The sequence below is a fragment of the Rousettus aegyptiacus genome, unplaced genomic scaffold, assembly GCF_014176215.1.
Source record: "Rousettus aegyptiacus isolate mRouAeg1 unplaced genomic scaffold, mRouAeg1.p scaffold_m13_p_16, whole genome shotgun sequence".
Classification (NCBI taxonomy): domain Eukaryota; kingdom Metazoa; phylum Chordata; class Mammalia; order Chiroptera; family Pteropodidae; genus Rousettus; species Rousettus aegyptiacus.
Window position 1 is genome coordinate 39,903,827 of NW_023416291.1, and position 15,126 is coordinate 39,918,952.

Below are 15,126 nucleotides of genomic sequence, written 5' to 3' on the forward strand. Positions count from 1 at the left end.
AGAAGCCAGTCAAAAAAGACTACCTATTGTATAATTCCTTTGATATGAAATAGAGACAAAAAGTATACTAGCGGTTGCCTTGGGCAGGGGCAGGGAAGATGAGGAGATTGGAGGGGGAGGAGGTGATAGCTCAGAGGCGAGGGCTTCTTTTTCAGGTGATGGAAATCTTCTCAAATTTATTGTGATGATATTTGCACAACTATATGATTATACTAAAAGCCACTGGATTTTATACTTTAACTGGGTAAATTGTATGGTATGTGGATTATATCTCAATGAAGCTTTTTTTTAATAGGTGAAACAAAGATTAAAACATTAAATAAATAAACAAACAAACAAACATTAAATGAAATGAAACATTTAGCTCTTTGTTAACCACAGCCGCATTACAAGTACTTAATAGTTACCACATGTTGTCAGCAAAGACAGACTATTTCCATCATCACAGAAAGTTCTGTTGGCGAGGATTAGAGCCATATTTCTCAGCCAAGGTGATTTACTCCCCCAGGGGCATTTGGCAATATCAGAAGACATTTCTGGTTGTCATAACTGGGAGGTGGGGTGCTACTGGCATCTAATGGTTCAAAGCCAGAGGTGCTGCTTAACATCTCACATTGTACAGGATGGTCCCCACCACCAAAAATGACCCGAATCCAAAAGTCAGTGGTACCGAGGTTGAGAACACCTGTTCCAAAGGATGTTTGTGAGCATCTGAGTGTATCTACGGCTGTGTGAGGTCCTCTGGACATGAGGACAGGTTGTGAATCCGCACAACTCTGTGCAAACAAGTCACCTGCAGGGAGCGAGAGGCCACCACATACAGATTTGGGCGATTTACAAATTTATTACACTAACTTCCCAACAGATGGCAGCAGAGTAAGTTCTTCCAACAAAGTAGTTGGAAATGAAGTGTCTTAGGGAAGGATACCTTTTTCTAAATCACTGATGCGCCCTATGAGCTAGTGGGCACTATTAAAAAAAATGCATGAAAAGGTAAGTCCATGTTCAAGCCCGTTATGTGTACATGAGCTTCAGAGATTGGGTCAAAATGTGGCTGCAAGTTCATACCAACAAGACAGTCAGGGTCCATCAGACACTCTCTCAACCCTCGCCCACCACCAGCTCCCACCAGCCTACCGAGCTCGTCCACAGCATTCACATCAGCGTGGCTGGCAATGAGCTCTTCCACCATGCCCTCCACAGCCAGGCGAGCCGCCAGGATCAATGCCGTTGAGCCATCTGCCATGCGGGCATCCAGGTCTGTGGAGCGGTTCCGGATGAGAATCTAGGGGAGCAGGGTATAGCAGGGGAAGTCATGGCAGGGTCCACAGGACCAGGAGCACCTCCAAACCCTATAAGGTCTCCAACCCGCCTGTGTCCCCTGAAATCAATGAGGTTCAGGGAGCAGCTACTTGCTAGAAACTGTACTCCAGTATATACCCCATTTTATAAATGAGAAAAATGAACTCTGAAAGGCAAGAGCCAGGGCAGGAACCCAGATCTATCTGATGCTTATCCCAGCTCTGAAGCCCAAAGGGGAAGGCCCATCTCACCTGGAAGACGCCCTGGGCGTCAGCAGTGACAGCTGTGTGCAGGGGAGTTCGGCCCGAGTGGTCCTGGGCATTGGTGTCTGCCCCAGCATCCAGCAGCCTCTTGGCAGCGTCAGCCCGGGCATACCGGGCAGCCAGGTGCAGGGCCGTCTCGCCTGTGCGGTCAGTCCGTGCCCCGAGCTGGGCCCCCTGACAGATCAGGTCTGAGATGATGCTGGCTGATGTGTCTTCTGCCTCATCCTCTTCAGTCGGCATCGGCTCCAGGGTCCCCCCACAGAAGGAGGCCAGCATCAGCGGGGTGAAGCCATCTACGGGGGACAGGAGCATGTCACAAGGGAGGGGGACACAGAGGCCCTTCCAGGGAACCCTACTGAGGGCACTGTATTAGGAGAAAGTGGAACACATGGAAACACATCTGCATACACAGATGTCAGTACCCCAGAAGCCAACCCAGGATGAGGATTCACGGGCTGTGATTTGTCGCAGAAGGGCTTCTAGGCAGATGAGGATAAATGACGAAAGAGGGAGAAAGGCAAAGAAGCATGCACCTCAGACAAATTCCCAGCGGGTTATTTCAGCCCGATCCCAAAGCGGCAGTCCAGAGGCTACCGTACCTGGAGTTATTATCCAGCTCGAGACAAAGGAGCTGTGTCTTTCAGATGCCCCCACCCACTGGTTAAGAGCATCCCCAGGGACATAAAAATCCCTGAGGAACTTCGAAAGAGAGCCACACATGCAGGCCATTGGAACAAAAGCAAAATGGAGCTCGGGGCAGAATATCCTGAAGTATGATGAAGATGAATCCAACAGGATCCAGATAACAGTTTGCTGCACTCTGCATGAGCATTTGCCCTGGTTCTCTCAGGGAGACACTTGCACCCCATTCTCCATCCTCAAGCTCTGGATAGAGCCAAACCCCCTCCCTCAAGGACAGTCACGTGGCTCAGGCCTGGTCGGTCTGCATATTCCAGCCCTCAAGGCCACACTGATTGGTTCAGGGATGGGCACGTGACCCTAATCAGAACTCGTCCTGGGACATTTGCTTGTGCAGATAGGAAAAGGCTTTTGTAAGGCAGGTGTCTCCTGTGGCATGGTGTCTCCCCCAGGAGAAACCTGCCTGGACTGGAGCCAAGAGGTGGTGAGTCCTGAATCCAAATGCACCTGATGCTTCCAGTTACAAGAGCCAGTAAATCCCTTGTTTTACTTAAGCTAGTTTGAGTTAGGCTATTATCACTTACAACCATGAGTCCTGATTAACAGGCAGCCCCACAAACACCCACATACCTAGCTCTCCCCAGAACACAGACTCAAATGCAAATTCTCATAAGTAAGACAGGTAAAGGGCATCCCGGGCCGGGCGACAGGGTGCCGTCACTGACCTGGGCCACGCACATTGACATCCATGCCATCGGCATCCGCATCACCCTGTGGTGGTGTCAATGCCATGGCTGGTGCCACACGGATATCAGCGGCAACCAGATGGTGCTGAGTCCACTGGCGGCAATCCACAGTGTCCTCGGCCCCCACGCTGGGCTCCTCTACCTGGAGGCACAAGGACCCAAGTTCTCACACAAGAAGTGAGGAGAGAGAGAGAGAGGGGCATCCCCACAGGTTTCTCTCATGGACATGTACACACAGCCCCCCAAACCTGATCATTTTCTAGGTAAGGAAACAGGAAATTGACATACTGGAACTCAGAGAACTCATCAGAGGGAAAACTGGATTTTAATCCAAATCAGAAGCGTGGAAGGGGCGGGAGCCCAAGGTGGGTCATCAAAGAAAAGACAGAATGCAGCACCTAGCAACACAAACCTGTCTATACACTAGAGGTGAACACTCCAAAAACGGGATTAAGAGATCAATTCCACTAACAACAGCATTAAAAGAGTAAAATAAATTAACGTAAAAAAATGCAAAATTGTATTCTGGAAGCTACAAATCACTGATGGAGGAAATGTGGGGGCAGGAGGTCCTTCAAGGATGAGTATTAATCGGAACATGAACATGATCATGAGGTATCAGGACCAAATAGTCACACACAAAGGTATCGATTTAACTTCACGAACATAGCATCTGGGCTGCTAGCAGGAGCTTGATGAATTTCAGACTTATGGTCCAAAGGGCATGAGTAATATATGGAAACAGGACATAATGTCCTGAGCCAGCCTGCCAGGGCATTTAGTAGCCTTTTGGCACCAAACGCAGAGCCTGATCAAGCCAGACGTGAGCTTAAGGATCCAGGCGACTTCCTATTGACCCTCAGGGCCCCACCCAGGACCCTAAAGGCAGGGGTCAGAGGAGGGGGCACAACCTTTAGTCGCTTGGCCTCCGGGCACTCCGTGTCCATCCAGTCTGTGGCCACCTCCCCCATCAGACTCTCACCCTTGGCCATGTTCCTGTGAGGACAGTGGGGAGAGAGGAAGGAAGAGGGAACCATGGAGACATGTGACAGGGAGGAAGATCTGGGGTGGGGTCAGGGCAGAGGTCCCAGAGTTGAGGTCGGGGTCTGGAGTTGGGACAAGTCAACAGGTGCAGGCGCCAGAATCAAGACATAGGGTCTAACGAAGGGGTACAGGATGGGGTCAAGGTTGCAAGGGGATACAGTCAGGGGTTATGATGAGCGATGGCCAGGGTCTTAAGGTAGAGCCGTGAGAGGGACAGGAGTGGGGTTAGGGGTTAGAGCAGTGAGCTATGGGATAGGTGAGGGTCATAGGCATATGTCAGAGGTTACAGAGGATGACATCAGGGATCATGGAGGATGGAGTTAGCCTCTTAACAGGTAAGAGATGTAGCTAAGATGAAGAGCGGTCAGTGGGTCATGGGGTCATAGGAGAGGAGTAAATTCAGGGGTTAGGTTAGGATGGGGTTGAGGGTCTTAAGAGACAGGCCAGAGAGTTGGAGGTGATGCCCAGGGTCAAGGCCAGGACTGAGGAATGGACACTGAATTGGGATGAAAAGAGAGTCAGAGGGGAGGTCAAAGGTCAAGGGAGTGAGAGCTAGAGGAGAGGGTCAGGGATGGGTTGGTGTACAGACAGGGATCATGGGATCGGCAGTCAAGTAGGAATGAATGCGAGTATCAGCGTAAAGTCTGAAAGACCAGGGTCAGAGTGGGGTTGGGACAGGATTTGAACCAGGAAACGGGGACACAGGAAATGGAGTCAAGGGTCACAAATCAGGGTGATCCCAGGGGATAATGGAGTCAGTGGTCAAGGGGATGGTCAGGAATCCGGACTGAAGTCTGAAGTTAGAATCCACTTAAGGTCAGAGGTCAGGTCAAGTCAAGGTGAACTTAGGGGCTCACAAGGCCCCTGAAGTCAGGGACCAGGAGCGAGTAGGGTTCTCACTTCATGCCCAGCGCGTCTTGGCCCACAGGCTCCCGCCGGCCCTTATGTCCAGTAGCCATGTCCTTGTGCAGAACAAAGCCCTCAGGGAACCACAGGGTGCTGTGCTCACGCTTGCGCCGGGCCACCATGACACCCAGGACAAGGATGACCAGCAAGAAGACGGCACTGGCAGCCAGCAGTGGCAGCAGCGGCACGCTTGGCTCTGGCAGCTCCAGTGGCTCCCCTGCAGTCAGGAAATGCGGGACTTCAACCACAGCCCGGGGCCACTCCGACAAGGGAGCACCAGTTCTACCCAGGTTTCCCGCCAGCCAAGCTTACCCCGCGCGGCCCGCAGAGGGTACGGGAAGTCCAAGCGCTCCACTGCTGACAGTGCTCCTAGGTAGTCGGCCGCGCTCTGGGCGTCAGGGAAGCAGTGGTTGTTCTCTGGTGACTGTAGGCACAGCCGGTTGTCAATCTCCAGCATCACCACTGAGCTGCAGCGACATAGGGGAGGAACAGGCTGGTCCACGGGGTATCTGTACCAGACTGACACCAAGTCCCATCCCCTTCCCCAGTACCAGGCTCCAAAGAGCTATGTCTATTCACTATGTCACCATGGCCCACCTGCCCCCATGTGGCATCCAACCCCATCATACCCCCAAAACCAGTCTTGCTATGGCTACCAGTATCCCCCAAGCCATGACTTCAATGGGCAGTGTTTTCATGTCAACATCTCTCATGCACGCTGTTGGCACATGCCCAGATCTCCCTTATCGGGCTTGTGTATCCATCTCCCGAATGCTATGAGCATTGGGTTTCAAGAGCTGACAACTGCCTCTTCTCCAGAGAACTGGCCTCAGCAAAGTGGGAAAAACCTTCTCCCTTGGAAGGTGACACCCCTGAGGGCAGCCCTCATCCAGTGACTGGCTGATGCAGGTTGTACAAAAGCTGGCCCTCCTCTCTCAAGGTGGGACCAACCCTGAGGTTCACGCTCCAGAGCTCTCTGAGGAATCAGGCTGAAACTAGATCCCAGCCGAGGCTCCCTCCCGCCTCAGTTTTTCCCTTGCCCCATCCTGTTTCCCTCATCCTTTTCTCCTGAGACCACGACTTCCATAGGGCACATATATCTGAATCCCCAGCCCAGGCTCTGCTTCCAGGAACCCAACTCTCCAATTCTCTTTCCTTGGAATCCCTAATACCCATACCCCAATCTCTTCTTATTTCTCTGGCTGCCCCTTTTCGTAACCACAAAACCAACTCAAACTGGTCCTATCCTGTTTCTAACAAGACCTAGAACCAAAGTTTACCCCACTTACAAGTAACGCTTGTGAACCCTTAACTGCTCCCCCTACAGAACCAAAAGGACCGGGGCAGGACCGGAACCTGAGCGCCGGAACCCTTTCAGAAGTGATCTAGGAAGATCCAGTGCTGAAACCCCGTTATCTTGGAAGATCCAGTGCTGAAACCCCTTAAATCTTAACCTGAACCCTGAATCAGGAAGACAGATTTGAGCTGTGCTTCCTGTCTCCTTGCCAGCCAAACTCACGAATAAAAGCTTTCTTTTCTCAAAAGCTGGTGCCATAGCATTGGCTTCTATACACGTCGGGCAGTGAGCCCTGGCTCAGTAACACTTTTCTGAGCTAACTTTCCTCAACTAATCCTTAGGGCTCAGTGTCCCCAGATCATTCTGTCCCTACTCTCTTCCCACTTCTTTCAGTCCTCCCATGGCTTCTACGATTGTCAACACCCTTTTGTCTTTCTTGTCTCTGTGTTTAACCTCTGTCTTTAGCGCCTTCAATACCCCCAGACTTCTCAGATTCTGCAAGCCCCAAAGCAACCCCTAATTTTCACCCAGCGTCCTCACTTTGATGAGATGCCCTACAGCCAGTCACCCCAGCCAGGGACTGGCACGTCTGCCTCCCTCTTCTCTCTCTCCTAGTCCACCCGTACCCAGCCAGGGCCCAAGCCTTCCATCTCTAAAATCCAGCCCTCCTCTCTGTGTCAGAGTCCCACCCTGCTCAGAGGTGGTACTTCCCCCTGGCTCCTCTACCAGGCCACCAGCAGGAGAATTCTACATTTTCCATTTCTAAACAAACGAAAAACTACACATGCTCTTAACCACTGTGCTACACCCCTGCCTCTCCAGGAGGAAGTAGCTCTACATCAAGGGGCAATTCTGCTCCCCTTGTCCATGTCTGTCACACCTTGGGGGTGGAGTGCTACTTACATCTAGTGGATGGAGGCCAGGTATGCTGCTCAACATCCTACAGTGGTGCACAGGATGGCTCCCCACAGCAACAAATGATTTGGCCCCAAAAGGTTGACACTGTTGGACTTATTGCCAAGAAAACTCTCCAAGATGTTAAGTGAAACACACCAGACCTGATACATGAGGCTCCCCTCCTGTCTCCTGCTCAGCGCCTGAGCAGTCCCCAGGGGTCTCCAGGGTGGAGCTACTCACCCGATCACCTCTGGGGCCAGCTCTCTCCGGTTCCGGGCTTCAGAGCCAGGGCCTGGCCGGTGGTAAGGGAAGACCATGGCCTGGCCATGCTCGTCCAGGCGGAAGCGCAGCGAGGTTCGTAGGATGCCGCTGAGCCGCTGCAAGAAGTCGGCGCTGGAGCGCAGCAGCTCCTCGGGCGGCAGCAGCACCGTGAGCACCAGCACACCGCGGGCTAACAGGGCCGGCACCTCGCCGGCACAGTCCAGCCCGTCCCAGCCACACTCCTCTGTGTTACAGCCCTGGTCACAGCGGCCATCCGCAAAGTGGTCCGCGCAGTACTTCTCGTACACCGGGCTGGGGGCGAAGAGGGGACGAGGTCAGGGGGCCTCCGACCCACTGCACACACAATACATACAGAGTGACTCCAGAGACAAAGGGGAGACAGACAGCGAGCAGAGAACTAGAATGTAGCTGAATGTTTCAGCTTTCTGCAAATCCTTCCATTCGCTCAGTAACTATTAATAAGTCACTACTGCTAGAGCCTGCTAGGTTCTGGGAGCTGCTGTAGGCACCCAGGATATGCCCAGGCATAAATCTTTGAACACGTGGAGCTGGCATTCCAGTGGGCGGGGTCAGCTGTTTAAGGAGGTGAATGAGCAGAATATACAGCATTTCAATTACACGTCAGTAAAAACTAGATGTAAATACACACACATATACTCACACACAGAGTGCTATGTGGAATTAAAATGCTAAGGAGAAAAATAAAAGCAGAGGAAGTGCTGGTGTTGGCCAGGGAGTTCACTGAGAAGGTACCACTACTGAAGCAAAGACTTGAAGGAGATGAGGAGGAGCCATGTGGCTTCCTGAGGGAAGAGCATTCCAGGCAGAGGGAACAGACAGTGCAAAGGATGGTCAGATATGGCGCATGGACGGACAAGACACAGACTAAGATGGCTGGATGGGCAGACGGAAAGAGAGAAGTGGCCCAAGCACAGATGGACGGTTGCACAGATGCACAGATGGACAGACAGAGGGGCTCACTTGCAAGCACGCTCGCGGCCGCCAGCCCGACAGTCGAAGTTGTCGTAGAGGCAGGCGGGAGAGCTACAGGCAGGGTCACAGCGGCTGTTGTTGAAGAGGCGCCAGCACTGCAGCGCCGAGCACTGCCGCCAGGGGTCGCCCACGCTCAGCGAGCAGTCACCGCCATCCCAGCCGCAACCCGGGCTGTTGCACTCGCGGTCGCAGCGCTTGTCCCCACTCTTGGCCTCGCAGGCGGCGCTCGGGCACAGAGGCTCCTCGGGGGCCTCGGGGGCCGCGGCCGGCACCTCGCAGCGCTGTCCAGCCCAGCCTGGCACGCACGCGCAGCGGAAGAAGGGTGCCAACGGTTCGGGGCGGCAAGAGCCCCCATGGAGGCAGGGGGAGGCCACGCAGCTGGCGTTGGTGGCCCCCGGCGGCGACTCCCGGGAGCCTCTGCAGGCAGGCCCCGACAGTCCCGGAGGGCAGGCACAGCGTGGCCCACGGACCGTCAGCTGGCACGGGACGCCAACCGGACACTGCAGCTCCCGGCAGGAGCGCGCCACCCGCTCGCAACGTGGGCCCGAGAAAGGCTGGGGGTGGATTGGGGGGCGGGAAAAGAAAGGAAAAAAAAAGCGTGGGGCCAGAGTTGGAGGGGGGGAAGAAGGAAAAGGGAGAAGAGAGAGATAGGGGAGGATGGGGGTCAAGACTTGGGAACGCTTGAGCCTCCAATGCCCCCAGGTCCTACCAAACCTCCTCCCCTCCAGGTAATATCAAGATTTCCCAGAAACCCCCTTCTCTTCTACCTCTTCTCTCCTAAAGCCACGCCCTCCCACGAGGTCATGCTCCCACTTGTCTCCCAAAGACCAAAGTGACCAGCCACCCCCACTTACCGGGATGCAATGGCAAGCAAAGGTCAGAGCACCCCCAGGGCCTTGACTGGGAAGGCACTGGCCGCCATGCTGGCATGGCTGGGACTCGCAAGGAGACAGCATAGTCTGACAGCGGGCACCTGGGTAAGCAGGAGTGGCTGGGTCAGCCACAGTAGGAGAACATAGGCAGGATCCCAGGCCGGCCCCATTGCCTACGCTTACCTGTAAAGCCGGCTTGACAAAGGCAGCGGAAGCCCCCACCTGGCTCCTGCAGGCAGTCCCGGGTGTGTGCTGCATGGCAGGCACCCGGGTGACACTCATTGATGTCTGCCTCACAGCGCAGGCCAGTGTATCCTGGGGGGCAGGTACAGCGGAAGCCACCCACCAGGTCTACACAGGTACCATTGTGCAGGCACTGGGGGTGTAGGTCCAGGGGTAGACCTGGGCCACAGTCATCCTCATTAATCTCACAGAGCACACCTGGGAAAGGGAAGATAGGGAAGCAGTCAGGAGCGGACAGAGACCGAGCCTCCCGGCCTGTCCCCCAACCCTGGCCCTGGCATACCCAGCGTCCCAGCGGGGCAGGAGCAGAGATATCGGGCCACAAGGTCAATGCAGAAGCCCCCATGCTGGCAGGGCTGGGAGGCACACTCATCCACGTCATCCTCACAGTTGTCACCAGCATAGCCAGCTGGACACTGTGGTGGGGACAAGACGGGGATCCACTCAGCCCCAAAGGACACACACTCCACATGAAGACACAGAGAATCCTATCACAAAAGGACACACGACAGCCGTCCAATACACAGAGACACGCCCAGTGAGCAGAAAACACACCCAAACACAGAAGGACACCCAGACACAGAGGGCCACAGACATGCGAAGTGCAAATGAACACACAAACACAAAGGACAGACACACAGGAGAAACACCGAGATACCCAGATACCCCAAGAGATGCACAACCAGAGACACATACTTAGACACCAGCACATGCATTCATGCCCAGAGACACAAAGATATGTCCAGGAACCAACTAAAGACAGACAAATACACCCCCAGATCTACCCAGAGTGACATCCACAAAAATACACTCAGTCACAAAAGCAAAACCCAAGCAGGCCTAGAGAGACTCACTGACATCAGGCTACAGACACACAGAAATATGTGTCCAGACACACCCAGATGTGTCTCCTCCCCTGAGTACCCCTTACCTCACACACATAACCTCCCATGTAGCCTCGGCAGGTGCCCCCATGCTGGCAGGGCCGAGCCAAGCAGGGATCCATCTCCTGCTCACAGTGGCTGCCTGTGCGGCCCTCTGGGCACACGCAGTAGTGGGAGCTGTCCTTGTCCACACAGTGCCCACCAGCCTGACACAGCTGCTCCATCCGCACCCCTGCCCAGAGAGTAGTATCAGGCACACACTCCCACCTCCCTGCCTGTATCACACAAAGCACCATCCAACATCCTTGCTGCCACCAGTCAGTCACCAGAATCCCACCACATTCCATCAGGTTGCAGTGTGTCGCACATCCCCCCAAACTGCATAGTCCCAGTCACTGACACACTCACACACAAACCTTCACAGTTCACACCAGCTCGGTCGCACACAGCACTGCAGATGTCATCCCAGTTGTCTTATGCTGACACACGCACTGTCCTGGCTGACTGTCACACAGTCACAAATCCACACACACTCAGCCACACACCCCATTACTCCCATATGCTCTGTTGCACCCTCAACGGGCTCACACTGGCAAGAAGTATGTGCACATGTGCCCTCCTGAGCTACACACACCAGCCATGCACGCGCTCCTTCTCACCCATCTGGGCTGCAGCCTCTCTGCAGGGCAGGCTCTGGATGTCACAGAGGCTGCCGCTCCACCCTGGAGGACAAAGGCAGTAGAAAGAGGTTCCTGTCCGGGCACAGCGACCCCCATTCTGACAGGGCGCACGGCTGCACCAGTCTACCAGCGTCTGCAGAGGAAGCCCACAGAGTCAGCACTCAGGGACCCCCAGAAATCACACTTCAGATTTTTCCCCAGGGTCCCGGCCAGGCCCCTCACCACAACCCCAGCACAAAACCCTCCCCAGTACCCAGGCAGGCTTCTCCCTCAGGATACCCAGCATGCCCCACCCACAAAACACCCCCTCTCTAGACTCCTCCTCCCACCACCATCATCACCACCACCTGCTCCCATTGACCCCGCCCACCTGGCACTGAGTGCCAGTGAAGCCCTCGGGACAGGCACAGCGGAAGCCGGAGTGGGTGGCAGTGCAGACGCCCCCGTGCAGACAGGGCCGCGAGAGGCAGGGGTCGGCCTCGTGCTGGCAGTGTGCACCAGTGTAGCCAGGGCGGCACAGGCAGCTGAATGAGTTCACGCCATCCACGCAGGTCCCACCATTGAAGCAGGAGCTGAAGAAGTGAGGGTGGGTCAGGCCCTTCCCCTCTCACAGGTCCCGCCCACCCTCCCTCCTGGGCCGCTGCATAGCGTTGAACGGGTACACTCTCTGAGTACTATCCCCCCCACCCGCCAAGAGAGGCTTGCAGCCCCAGCAGAGGCCCCGCCCCAGCAGAGGCCCCGCCCCGTCCTGTCCCTCAGCCACAATTTACCAGGTTCTTCATTCAGCACTAAGGTGAGAGCCACGTGGAGGCCTGGCTCTGGCCTGGCCTTGCCCCCTTAGTGACTACATTTCTAAAATGACCCTGCCACTTCCCGGACAGTGCCCCATCAGCATCAGCGTCCTGAGGTGGATGCCAAAAAGAGGACCTCCCCTTCTTGTCCCCACTGCTTCTCAGGTACTGTGCCCCACCCGATGCCAGAGTCCCTGAGCTTCCAGTAGAGTCCCCATCCACCTGGGGCTGCAGTTGGGTAGGTCCTGCTCACAACGGAAGCCTCCATAGCCTGGAGGGCAGGTGCAGGTGAAGGAGGCCACGTGGTCAGTGCAGGTGCCTGGGCCGCAGGGGCTGCTCAGACACTCATCCACATCGCGGGCACAGCGGGGGCCAGCAAAGCCAGGGAGGCAGGAGCAGGAAAAGGAGCCCACATGATCCTGACAGGAGCCACCATTCAGGCAGGGGTCTGTGGTCAGAAGAGAGGAGGTCTGGTCACTCGCTTCACCATCACGCCCCTCGGCCCTGCCTGACCTGGTCGTGCCTTCCACAGCAGGGAACTTGGGAGGAAACCAGCTCAATTAGGAGGGGCGAATTTGGTCAGAGAGATCAACTTCTGTCCCCTCTGTTGCCTCACCCCCCCCCCCATCTCACCTATGTGGAAGAGGAAGGAGTTGGCAGAACCAAAAGGTCCCTTTGAGCTGCCAAGCACACACTGTTACTTGTATCTGCTTAATTCCTCTACTCAGCGCAGGAGGCCTGCTGGCCAGTACAATGGCCACTGGCCACACTGAGTCCTTAACTTGTGGCTGTTTCAAATTGAGGTGTGCTATAAGTATAAAATACACATCGGATTTCGGATTTTGAAGACGTAGTATGAAAAAAAAGACTAAAATATCTTAATAGTTTTATATTGATTACATGTTGAAATAATAATTTTTATATATTAGGTTAAATAAAATATATATTAAATTTAATGTCACCGGTTTTGTTTTTGGGTTTTTTTACTTTTTTACTGTGAGTACTAGGAAAATTTTAATTGTATATGTGGCTTGGGTCATTTGTCTACAGGATAGCACTCCTAAAGAACTTACTGGGGGCCTATTCTCTCATATTTTACACACAATCCTAATTTGCTTGCTGTCAGAGACAGAGTACAGGCTTCAGAGTCAGACAGGCCAATCCCAGCTTTGTCCCCTCACCTGATACATGACCTCAGGCAAGTCGCTTAACCTCTTTGGGCCTCAGTTCCATGAGTAAAATGAGGAAAGTAAGAGAACTATGAAGATGAAATGGAAGCACAGTGGCCAGCAAATAGCATGGCTTGATGAACACGTTTCCTAAACCAGCACCTCCCGAGAGCTCCCCTGAACTCACTGGGATCACAGTCATTGATGTCCTGGTCACAGGAAGGGCCACTGTACCCTCTGAGGCAGGTACAGCTAAAACTCCCTGCCAGGTTGGTGCAGGTACCATGGGATCCACAGGGTGAGGGGCTGGCACACTCGTCTACATCCTGCTGGCATCTCAGGCCTGGGGATGAGGAGTAAGATGACGTCTAGGGTTAGAGGGGGGAGGGGAGGGTCTGAGAGTACCTGTTGCTGAGGAAGAACCTGAAGGCTAAGACAAGTAAACAAGCTATGCTATGATTTGCCTCTAGGTGTTTTGCACCTACTTTTCTAAAACTTTCTTCTCGCCTCAGTGGGCAGGGAATGCATTCTCTGATTGAGGTCTGCTGCTCCAGGAAGCTCTCTTCAAACCCTCAGCTCAGAGATCTAGCTTCCCCAGCTCCATATCCCTTCCTCTTCTCCTGAACTGACCACAGAGACTCTGTCTCTTCCCACAAGGAAGCTCCCTTAAAAGGCAGAGCCAAGGGTGAGTTCCCCTCTGGGTCCCCAGCATGGCCCTGTATGCCTCAGGGAGGAGAGAAGGTGAGGTAGAGTTGGAGGAGAAAGAAGCAGCTTGTGTACCTTGCCAGCCAGGGGGGCAGGAGCAGATAGCCAGCTGGCCAGGAGCAGACTCACAGTGGCCTCCATGCTCGCAAGGGTTTGGGGTGCAGGGGGACAGCAGCTCACACTGATGACCTGTGGAGGGCAAGCAGAGTAAGGTAGTCTCAAGAGATTCTTTCTTTCATCAGCCCCTAGGGTCCCCACCTTGATACCCAAATCCCAAGCTCCAAGGGGAAAAGAGGAAAAGAAAACAAAGCGAAACATACAGAAGGAAGAGAGTGAAACAGGAAGTAAGAAGGAAGGGGGAGGTGGAGAATTCTGGGGAGGGAAGGAAAGGACACACACCATGGACACCAGGGGGACAGATGCAGTGGAAGCCCATTCCATCGCTGGTGCAGGTGCCACCAGCCCCACAGGGCTGAGACTCACAGGCATCTTGAGCAAGGCTCTGGCTGCACTGGGGGCCACTCCAGCCAGGCTCACACTCACAGCGGAACCTGGAGGGGGAGGCAGTCAGGGCTGGCACGTGGGCAGGGGTGGGGGGTCAGGGGCTGGGGAGAGACCTCACCCTCCAGGTGCATCGTGGCAGACACCGTGACTGCAGGGTTCTTGGGCACAGGGATGGCTCGGGGGAAGGCACAGTGGGGGCAAGGAGCCAGGTGGGCAGAGGCAGCGGAAGCCGTTTTCCCCATCCACGCAGGAGCCTCCCTCGCCGCACGGGCTGGATGCACATTCGTTGATCTCCACGTTGCAAAGGGGCCCTGGGAAGCATGCAGGCAACCTCATCCCAGGACAAGGACAACTGAGCCAGTGCGGAGGGACAACCTAGCCCCATTTAGCATGGCCACACCCTTGAGCGAAGACACTCTCATTCTCATATCAACTCTTGTGAAAATTAGAACAGCCGCCTCCTGAAACCAGGGCTACCTTCCCCCAGATCATCTTTATCCCCAGACTTGCACAAAGTCACTTTCATTTGCACGAAGGATTACCTTGGCCCCACTCAGAAACACCCCTATCCAGTCAGGACAACACCTATGTTCCAGGATAAACTTGAGCCAATACAGGGACAACCTCATACCGACGAGAGAATGCACAACCTCAGGGCAAAGTGTGGGCAATCTTGTCGGACAGGCGAGTGCAAAGAGAGGGACAAAACCCAGCCAAGGAAGATGGATGATTTCACCTTCACCCTCTAAAGACCTCCTTTCCATGGCAGCCACTTGCCCACCTGTGAAGCCAGGCTGGCAGACACAGTCGTAGCGGTTGATACCATCTCGGCAGATTCCAAAAGTGCAGGGGTTGCTGGCACAATCATCTATGTTCACCTCGCAGCTCACACCTGGGGAGGGGAACAAG

General features: G+C 54.4%; 1 protein-coding gene across 1 annotated transcript in view; it reads right to left on the reverse strand.

The window, feature by feature from the left end:
* NOTCH3 (notch receptor 3) overlaps positions 1-15,126 on the reverse strand; it is a 29,804-nt gene that overhangs the window by 4,372 nt on the left and 10,306 nt on the right. The window contains exons 12-31 of the mRNA XM_016157683.2: positions 14,999-15,109; positions 14,336-14,528; positions 14,113-14,264; positions 13,789-13,902; positions 13,196-13,351; positions 12,062-12,287; positions 11,419-11,620; positions 11,028-11,181; positions 10,416-10,600; positions 9,768-9,900; positions 9,425-9,682; positions 9,224-9,342; positions 8,358-8,923; positions 7,335-7,667; positions 5,213-5,367; positions 4,895-5,117; positions 3,862-3,946; positions 2,930-3,092; positions 1,554-1,858; positions 1,138-1,285 (exon numbers count right to left, since the gene is read on the reverse strand). Of these exons, the coding sequence (XP_016013169.2) occupies positions 1,138-1,285; positions 1,554-1,858; positions 2,930-3,092; positions 3,862-3,946; positions 4,895-5,117; positions 5,213-5,367; positions 7,335-7,667; positions 8,358-8,923; positions 9,224-9,342; positions 9,425-9,682; positions 9,768-9,900; positions 10,416-10,600; positions 11,028-11,181; positions 11,419-11,620; positions 12,062-12,287; positions 13,196-13,351; positions 13,789-13,902; positions 14,113-14,264; positions 14,336-14,528; positions 14,999-15,109 (3,981 nt within the window). The remainder of the gene's footprint in view (positions 1-1,137; positions 1,286-1,553; positions 1,859-2,929; positions 3,093-3,861; positions 3,947-4,894; positions 5,118-5,212; positions 5,368-7,334; positions 7,668-8,357; positions 8,924-9,223; positions 9,343-9,424; positions 9,683-9,767; positions 9,901-10,415; positions 10,601-11,027; positions 11,182-11,418; positions 11,621-12,061; positions 12,288-13,195; positions 13,352-13,788; positions 13,903-14,112; positions 14,265-14,335; positions 14,529-14,998; positions 15,110-15,126) is intronic.